Source organism: Rhipicephalus microplus, chromosome 1 (genome assembly GCF_043290135.1).
Source record: "Rhipicephalus microplus isolate Deutch F79 chromosome 1, USDA_Rmic, whole genome shotgun sequence".
Lineage (NCBI taxonomy): Eukaryota > Metazoa > Arthropoda > Arachnida > Ixodida > Ixodidae > Rhipicephalus > Rhipicephalus microplus.
The window spans coordinates 57,040,966-57,050,819 of NC_134700.1; the positions used below are offsets into that span (position 1 = coordinate 57,040,966).

Below are 9,854 nucleotides of genomic sequence, written 5' to 3' on the forward strand. Positions count from 1 at the left end.
GAAAATTTTTATCCAGAAAGGCAAATTGAAATAGCCACTAAACAAATTGAGAAAGTAATCACGGAGGACAATAAGACAGTGTGGACATACACGAATCTAATTAGACTCTTTGAGCTAGAGCTTGCTAAGACGCGTGACAAGTCACCCCGGAAAAGAAGACACAAACCCAAAAGTTGGTGGGATGAGGAAGTTAAGAGAGCCATAGCAAAACGTCAGGAAGCCTCTAGGGAACACAGACATGCTAAGCAGTGAAGTGAACCGACAGATGATGTTGAAAGAAAATGGGCAACCTTTCTAAGCTGTAGAAGGGATGCATCCCTTCTGATCAATGAAAAGATTAGAAGGAAGGGAGCTCAGTGGCTGGCAGAAGTACATAAAAAAGATAGAAAGGCAGCTGCGAAATTTTGGAACCATCTAAACTCCCTAAGAAATGAGACGAGCCTAGAGCAGAGTTTTATAACTACAGCCCAAGGTGCTAGGCTAGAAGGGGACGAAGCTGTTGAATATATAAGAACAAGGGTGACAGAAAAATTTCAACAAAGAAGTACTTTATGCACAACAATAGACAAGGACGAATCAAGTGGTGCAATAGCTCCACTTTCACAACAAGAGTGGGAAAGGTCTGAGAAAAGGGTTCCTAGTAGTACATCAACAGGCCCAGATGGCATTCCAATTAGGCTGATAAAGACATTAGGTCCGAAGTCTAAGCAGGCTTTGAGAAGGGCAGTGAGCACAATAATAATCGATGGTGAAGTTCCAGGTGGATGGAAACTTAGCAGGATGAGCATGACCTATAAAGGAAAGGGGGACAAAGCTGACATAAACAACTACCGTTCTATAACAGTGACATCAGTGGTCTACAGGTTGGCGATGCAGATTATAAAGGAAAGACTGCAGGCGTGGATAGAGGATGAGGGGGTGCTGGGGGAACTGCAGAATGGGTTTCGGAAACACAGGAGGTTGGAAGACAATCTGTTCTCACTGACGCAGTGCATAGAAATAGCAGAAAAGGAACACAGGCCCCTGTGGCTAGCATTTTTGGATATCATGGGAGCGTACGATAGCGTGGTTCAAGAGGAATTGTGGGGAATACTGGACACACTAGGCGTGGAACATGTAGTCACTAATCTTTTAAAGGGTATCTATAAAGGTAACAAGGTAGTTATAAAGTGGGAAAAACGGGTATCCAAGCCTGCAGAGGTAAAACGGGGGCTTAGGCAGGGGTGCCCCCTGTCACCCTTATTATTCATAATGTACCTACAAGGATTAGAGGCAAAATTAGAGGGAAGTGGACTGGGCTTCAACCTCTCTTTAGTCAAACAAGGAAAACTTATTGATCAGGCACTACCAGCATTAATGTACGCAGATGATATAGTGCTAATGGCCAACAACAAGGAAGATTTGCAGAGATTGATGGACATCTGCGGTAATGAGGGAGATAGGTTAGATTTTAGATTCAGTAAGGAAAAATCAGCAGTCATGATTTTCAATGACAACGAAGGTAGTGAGCTTAGAATACAGGAGGTCACGCTAGAGATAACAGATAAATACAAATATCTGGGCGTATGGATAAGCAATGGGACCGAGTATCTGAGGGAACACGAAATATACGTGACGACTAAAGGTAACAGGAATGCAGCAGTCATGAAAAATAGGGCACTGTGGAATTACAATAGGTATGATGTTGTGAGAGGAATATGGAAAGGGGTCATGGCTCCTGGGCTGACGTTCGGCAATGCGGTCTTGTGCATGAGATCAGAAGTTCAAGCAAGATTAGAAATTAAGCAACGTGGAATAGGCAGGCTTGCCTTACGAGCTCACGGGAATACACCAAATCAGGGAGTACAAGGTGAAGTGGGATGGACATCATTTGAGGGCAGGGAAGCTAGCAGCAAGATAAAATTTGAGAAGCGATTGAGAGAAATGGGGGAAGAGCGTTGGGCTAGGAAGGTTTTCAGCTACTTGTACATGAAGAATGTGGATACAAAGTGGAGGAAGCGAACCAGGAAGATGACTGGTAAATACTTAGAAAACAGGAGGTGGCCAAACCAAAAAGAACTATCGGATAAGAAGAAAGTGAAGGAAACGGAGACTGACATGTGGAGAATGGACATTATTAAGAAGTCCGCACTAGAGATCTATCGAACTTTTAAGCAGGAAATTGCCAGGGAAAGGATCTATGATAATACTCGGGGTAGTTTTCTACTGTTTGAGGCCAGGACGGGAGTACTGCGAACCAAGACATATCGGGCCAAATACGAAGGGGTAGACACAGTATGCAGTGCGTGTGGAGAGGAAGAAGAAACTGCCGAACACTTGATAATGTTCTGTAAAGGGCTTCACCCTATAGTTCAGGATGATGGCGCAGAGTTTTTCAAAGCACTGGGGCTTAGGGACCGGGAGGGCAAAATGAACTTTAAGCGGGTGGACTTCACTAGAAGGAGGTTATCTGATTGGTGGCTAAAGTCAAGGCACGAGTGAAAATTAAACTCTTCACTGCAAAGTACGAATCCTCAAACTCACTTTTTAAGGAAAAAAAATAAATATAGCTTTTGGTTCATTAGGTATTACGGCTTGGTGGAGCTAGCCACCGCCCGATCTAAAGGGTACAGCCATATCCATCCATCCATCGTGCGACTGTTCTCACAACAAATCCGTGCAGGGCGGGGCCTCGCCGCGATGACGTACCCACCATTTCCTTTTTTTTTCTCTCTTTCTCCCTCCCTCTCTGTTTGGCAGCGCGTTCGCTCAATATGGCTCAACACCACCTAGACTTGGTTCGCTGTGTGCTGTTCTGTGGTTGTATGCTGTACGCGGCGTCTCCCTGTTCTGTGGCGGCGTGCGCTGTCTTGTCATATTAAGCTGTTGAATATTAGGCTGTTGAGAGGTCCTTGGCTGTTGTCAACGGGAGGTATGCAGTGCGGACATCAAGAGACCTAAATGTAAGAATGTCTCGATTGCTTCTTAATGTTTTGCTCTGCGCGTAGATTTAGCATTGAAACACGTAGATGAAGGGACTCAACACGGCAGGACAGGCTTGTTTGCAGTTGCGGTTAGTGCAACACTAGACAATTGATTGGTTTTCGCCTTTTTGAAGGTCGGGTTATCATTGCTCTGGTTGCCGGTTCAGTTTCCCTGGCACCGATTCATTTCGGTTTGAGTGGAGTACCGGGTCTGGGACATGACCCGATCTTCAGAAATTTTAAGAAACGTTATTGGAAGTGAACTGTTTTAGTTTCGGGCTCCAGTCATAATTAGAACAGCGCATGCAAGCTAATCATGACTTAAAAAAAATTAAAGGTCTGCCATAGGGTCACATACCTTATCTATTCTGCTCCTGTGCTCTCTAGATAATTGCCTTGAATTCAAGGCAGAGCTGCGCTTGGGCGTTTATTTTGTTTCCATTTACGCGTTTCAGAATTAACATTTATGTTATTTTCAACACCAAAAAAGCAATCGTGCGCAACATGAGACACGAATTGTGGTTGGGTTATTCGTGACACATCCGTATGTGCCATCCCTGGTCCTGCTAAAAGTGTGAATTACACGTTAGAGCGAGGCAGGCCCGATGTTGAACCCATATGAGAAGCTGAAGCATCAGCGTCGAGCTTTTTTGTAGTGTTGTATTAAAAACCCAAGGCCCAACCAAACTGTAACGTGTTGGTGCTGCTTGTAAGCTGTAACTTAAACGCCATTAGAAAAAAGTCTGGGTAATTATTAATAATAATGATAATTATATTTATTATTCTGGTTGACGAAAGCCAGCCAGAATTTCTTGCCAGAGGCAGCGCATCTTAAAGTTTTTTTGCTGCCATTACACAAAAACTAAAACGAGATTTGATATTGCCCTCTGCCATGCATAAAACTAGGTGCCTTCATTAAATCCTCTTTATTGTTTATTTTCAGCCAATGTCGTCTTCTCCGTGATCCACTGCGGATCTCGAATCCCTCTGGACAATGTGCCGTTTCCAGTTGTCAAGGGAACCGTCAAAGTATGCATATCTGGAGTGGAATACTAGCAGAAGACACAGGAGAAAAAGAAGACCAAATATGTTACATCGTGATGCACTTGCAAACGTTTCAATCTCATTCAGATATGCAGTAGCCTTCCAGTTCAAAGATTGTGTGCAGGCAGTGTAAGGTGCATACTTTGTGGCAGCTGTATTTAACGTAGTTTCCCTTATACATATGCCCCTTTTGGGGCCCTTAGGGTATTTCTAGCCAATGAATACATTTAGGAAAAGCCCAAGAGCATTATGACTGTGAACGAGACACATAGCCGGGGGTTGCAGCACACCGAAATGTTCAGTTTTGCTGGGACCTCTTCTACCTCCTCTCCCACCTTTGACATTTTGCCATGCCTTCCCCCCATCAGTAGTTGCGAGCGAAAGAAAATCATGGCTACATCCCTGGTGTGAACTATAAAAACATGGGCTTGTTTTTTTTTTGCACTTATCAAAGCCGACCTGTGTGTTTGTTAACATGCAAAAACACCAGAAATAAATATTCTTTATTTCATTTACAGCATGCAAGTACCGCTGATTGGCCGAAGGAGTGTACGGAAAAAGTGAACAAACCTCCAAGGCACAAAGAAGGCTCATGAGGCTTCTCTCCTTTGCATGGAAAGGCTATGTAGTATGCACCATACATTGGGTTGCATGTTTTGGATACATGACGGGCAAAAACTAGGCAGCTCTACGTTGACTATTTTTAGTTTCACGATACTAAATGTACATGTTAAAGACTTTAGTTCAAAAATACTAGCTGATAAATGCTAAGTTGAGACGATCACCTTCCGGTAATATTTTCTTCTGCATTCGTGTTTCTTATGCAACCTCTTTTTATATCCCCATTCCCATATGGTGCCATTTAAAAAGTTTTCAGATTGAATAATTAAGCAGCTCGCCCAAGTCAGTAGTATCAATATGGACCAGATTTAGGGGAAACCCCCAAGGTGGAGTAAGATTCTGCAAAGGAAAGTTTGACATCCACATTTAGGTGGATGTCAAATTTTCCTTTGCAGTATCAATATGTATACCTAAAGCGTTTCACTGAGGGGGTATTTCTCATAGTTGCCCTAAAAAAAGGCCAGTTTGTTTGCCCAGCCTCTACATCAACCGGTCACAGCTGTTGCAGCAGTCTTGATGAAATTGCTCTGCTGTGTAGGTAACCATACTTCACATTTTCACAGTAAACTTTTTGTGCACATTACGCATTCTCTCACACTTGGTTTATTTACAGTCTATGGATATTACAAGCACGCTATGAATATATCTTGAAATGACCACCCGAAAAAATGTACCAACATGCTTTCACACACAACAGGTACTATATTAAAATGTCAAAAGGAAAGTATAAAAGCAAGCACGTCTGTAGCAAGTACAGAAAGAATGCAACTTTACAAACAGTTTTATACACATAGATTGAAAGCAGAAGCCTAAAAAGATACTTTCACACACTCTTTGAATTGAGAGTATGACCAACACAAAAAATTACGGCTGCATTTATACACATACACAGTCGTTGCCAATGTCACAATTGCATGACTATAATGAAGTCTAGTATAAAACATACCATATTAATCTTAAAAGCTCTAAACATTCTAAAAATTATTCACAAAGATGTCCGAACACTGTGTTTAGGCCAAAAAGTTATGAACGGTAAAATAAATTGAGTTTTGCAACAATTGCAATTAAAAAAATATAAAAAATCCCCAAGTGGTCCATCTCTACCGTTTCCCCCGATCCTTTCCTAGCAGTCAAAGCTCCAGTCAATGGCAGAGTGACAGCACACTATAGGCGTCTTCTTTTCGGAAGAGTCTTCAGAGACGAGCATCCTTTTGTCGGTGAGCCCCGAATGTGAAGGCCAGAACTCTGTGGCACAGATTCAGCCAGCTTACGGAAGGTGGCTTGCAATAAGCCCCTAGCCTCCACCAGTGTTTGAACGTCATGGCAGCAGTGAAGGAGGGAACTGCACTTTTCCAACTCCTCGGTTATGCTTTTGTGTAGCTCCGACACTGAGGGGGGGGGGGCTGCTGTCCCAGGAAGCATAGCAACCCCAGGCTGTAAAGGCACTTCACAAAAGCTGGTCTCATTGACAAAGGGAATGTCTGACTCTGATGCTGCTGTACCAAGATCCTGTGAAGACACTTCAGAAGGGCTGGGCTGATTGACAAGGGGAATCTCGGAACTTGTTTCGGATTTTGGACAGCTTCCAAGAGTAATTTGCGGTCGATTGAGGTAACTCTGCGGAAGAGAGGAAAAGCTCCACCTGTCGTTGTACTTAAAAACAACACAAAAGTGCTTGCATGGGTACTTGTGCTTCCTGAAATCAGGGCAGGTACACGATGGCTTGGTGAAGTCGACAGTGTACAGATCATCATCACTTCTTTCAGAATGAATCGTAAACACACCTTCAACGGGGAGCTCTTCCATGTCTGTGGGGGTGTATTCCTCTGCGTTAACGAGCCATCTCAGCATATGCTTAACGAACCCATGAGGCCGGTGGTGCAGGTATGCAGGAACATTTTCACTGTACTGTCTGTACGCTGATGACTGCCTCCTTGCTGCCTCATGGAATTTCGCTTCTTTGTCGGGAAGGTAGCCATGAACGACAGTCATGATCAGGGATGTTAACGACCGTTTCCCGCTGGAACTTTTCGCGTACTGTGCCTTCAACACGCTGTTTTGGGCCTCAATGCCGTTATTTGTGGTCAACACAACGTCAAACTCCAGCCTGTAAGACATGACCCACAGCTCCTTTACTGACAGCCACACTGCTTCAATGTAACTGCGGAATCTTTTGTTTTTCCAATACTCAGAGTCAACAAGGACTTCAACCGCCTTGTCAAAGACATGCTGATTTGAAGCACTGGCTACGTGTTTCATGAGTCTCAGGGCCTCATCTGGATCGGATATGTTGTTTTCCTTTCTGCGCAGCCACCTCTGCCATGCCTGTAGTCTATGGAAGTCACAGATGGAGATTTGACTCTCTGGAAACACTTGCTTGATGGCACTTATTTCTGCCTTGCTATAATCCACCATCCAGTATTGTGGGGACCAGTTGTCACACCACTGCGTGAAAACGTCTAAAGCCTCAGCGATACAGTGGGCTGTCTCGAACTGTATGATAAACACACCAGCTGGTGTGTATCCTGACGGTGTTTTCACGACAAGCAAGAAAAGTGGTAGGGCATAGTCACTCGTCTTGTGCGTTGCGTCCAGGCAAACTACTGAGCCTCCGTACTTTTTAAGCATGCTCCTCATGAATTTTGTTTAGAAGCAAAACAGCAACGTGTCTTCACACTCGCTGGCAACGCCCTCTTCCACGTTGTCCGAGTCGCTGCTACCCACGAAGCTGCGTGCTGCGTACGGCCGATAGACAACAGAGGATTCGGGTTGCTCACCCCTGATCTTTTCAATTAGGATTCTAGCATTCTCTTGATCAACTGTGCTGAAGCGGTCTTTTTTAAGCACAGCTTGGATCTGGTTGCTGATGTCACGGTGTGTGGGGAAAAAGGCCCTGCAGCTGCTATCAGGCTTCTCCTTGTTCGCAAAAAGTACGTCGTGCACATAATAGTGAAGGCACTTTTTCACATCTGATGCAGAAGTAATGCCTTCTCTTGCCAACAGCTGAATTCGCTCAGCAACGCTCTTGTCCATGTTTTGGCTGAAAGCTTTCATGTCCTCGAAACCATGGTTTTGATGGTAACTGCAGTCGGCAATCCTAACATATACCCGCGTCTCTTTGGCCACAGTCTGCTGCTCTGCGTCACAGTCTGCTGCTCTGCGTCAAGTGCCTCCTGCAGCTCCTTGGCCTTGTCGGCTTTCAGACGACCCTCTCTTGTCTGGCCGCATGGCTGGGGCACATCCACCACACCACCTAGAAAGCAGGCACTGTTAAGTACACAGATCATATTTTATGGTTTCAAACAATGCGACAAGATGAAGGCGAAGTCAAGATGAGACATAAGACAGCGCTGAACTAATAGCTGGAAGTATATTTCCGCTATTGCCAGTATGTATACATGTGGGAAATAGCAAAAAAAAGAGCGCAAAGCACAAAACACATACAGTCTTGGCTTAGATGCCGAGACTGTATGCGTTGTGCTTATTTTATCTTTCACACTCTGTTTATCTTGCTATTTCCCACGTGTATACATACTGGCAATGGTGGAAATATAGAGTGCTGTCTTCTGTCTCATCTTGACTTTGCCCTCATCTTGTTGCGCTGCTTGAAACCATAATGATCTTCAACCAACTGTGTTGTGTCGGATTGCACAATCATAAATGACATGATAAAGGTCCCCAGAAATTAATCCGGAATTATTTTTACTTGTCATTGCACATTACATACCTGGAAATCTGGGTACAACTCAATCCACTTCAAATTCATTGTTGCTGCGCATCCCTTCTTCTTTGTGCCTTGGAGGTTCACCCGCTTCTTCTCGTACATCTCCTTCTGCCAGTCAGGGGTACTTGAACTCTGTAAATGAAGTTAACAATATTTATTTCTCGTGTAAACTTGTAGTAACTTAAAGTAAATCTTCTTTACACTGCCTACACACAATCTTTGAACTGGAAGACTGCTGGATATGTGCATGAGATTGAAACTTTTGGAAGTGCATCACCATGTAACATACCTGTTCTTTTTTTTCTCCTGAGTTTTCTTGTAGTACTCCGTTCCAAATATGCACACTTTGACGGTTTCCTTGATAACTCGGAATGGCACATTGTCCAGAGAGATTCGAGATCCGCAGTGGATCATGGAGAAGACGACATTGGCTGAAAATAAACAATAAAGATGATTTAATGAAGGCACCTAGTTTTATGCATGGCAGAGGGCAATATACAAATCTTGTTTTAGTTTTTGTGTAATGGCAGCAAAAAGATGCGCTGCCTCTGGCAAGAAATTCTGGCTTTCGTCAACCCCAATAATAAATATAATTATTATTATTATTATTAATTACCCAGAATTTTTATGCCGTTTTTAAGTTACAACTTACAAGCAGCACCAACACGTTACAGTTTGGTTGGGCCTAGGGATTTTAATATAATTGGGCAAAAAATCTCGACCCTGACCCTTCAGCTTTTCATATACAGCGTTCAACATCAGGCTCACCTTGCTCTAGACGTCTAATTCACACTTCCTGGAGGACCACGGATGGCACGCGCGGCCGTGTCACAATTAGCTTGCTAGCGCGCTTCTAATCATGACTAAAACCGAAAAAATCCAGTTCAGTTACAACTGAATAATTTGGGGCGCTAAGCCGTGGGGACCAAAGAAACACGCAGGCACAGACAAGGTGCCAATTACAGCTCCAATAACGCTTATAGAATCTCTGAAGATCGGGTCATGTCCCGGTAATCCGAACAATACTTCACTCACACCGAAATGAATCAGTTCCAGGGGAACTGTGAACCGGTAACGAAAACAATGATACCTAACTCTAACTTCAAAAAGGCGAAAACCAATAACCGCAACTGAGAAGAAGCCTGTCCTGCCGTGTCCCTAGCTGGTTTAAATTACTACTGCGTGTTTCAATGCTAGATCTACGCGCAGATCAATACATTAAGAAGCAATCCAGACATCCTCACATTTAGACGACTTGCTCAGGTCTCTTGATGTCCGCACAGCATACCTCTCGTTGACGGCAGCCAGGGACCTCTCAAAAAGCTTTAGCTCTTCGTCTGACTTCAGGTAGCCATGAGAGTAGCCGTCGTCATGACGTAATCCTTGGAGGTACTTTTCGATCACCTTCTGTCGGTCAGGAGGCTCGCTCATCGTTGCGTTCCGATTTTCCGGCCACTTAACAAGACATTGCACGCTTCTCGCTCACATGGAGTGCACGCCAC

The 9,854-nt window shown here is 44.1% G+C and overlaps 1 protein-coding gene across 2 annotated transcripts; it reads right to left on the reverse strand.

Moving 5' to 3' along the window:
- Positions 1-7,996: 7,996 nt before the first annotated feature.
- Positions 7,997-9,854, reverse strand: LOC119167191 (uncharacterized). Of its 2 annotated transcripts, none has more exons than XM_075870115.1 (3): positions 9,641-9,854; positions 8,642-8,783; positions 7,997-8,484 (listed from the first exon to the last, which is right to left on the reverse strand). In XM_075870115.1, exons 1-3 carry the CDS (start codon positions 9,781-9,783, stop codon positions 8,338-8,340), a joined length of 432 nt encoding a protein of 143 aa, XP_075726230.1. In that variant the 5' UTR covers positions 9,784-9,854; the 3' UTR covers positions 7,997-8,337. The 2 variants fall into 2 exon arrangements, with proteins under 2 accessions (XP_075726230.1, XP_075726235.1); XM_075870120.1 differs by having other exon boundaries at positions 8,393-8,484; positions 9,597-9,854.

What these genes read in the sequence shown, in the direction of transcription:
- LOC119167191 (XM_075870115.1), bottom strand. Translation starts at nt 9,783, where the DNA reads ATGAGCGAGCCTCCTGACCGACAGAAGGTGATCGAAAAGTACCTCCAA. An exon ending in CTGGCTGCCGTCAACGAGAG is followed by an intron (nt 8,784 to 9,640) that starts GTATGCTGTGCG and finishes GTTTATTTTCAG; the next exon opens with CCAATGTCGTCTTCTCCATG. An exon ending in CAGGAGAAAAAAAAGAACAG is followed by an intron (nt 8,485 to 8,641) that starts GTATGTTACATG and finishes CTTCATTTACAG; the next exon opens with AGTTCAAGTACCCCTGACTG.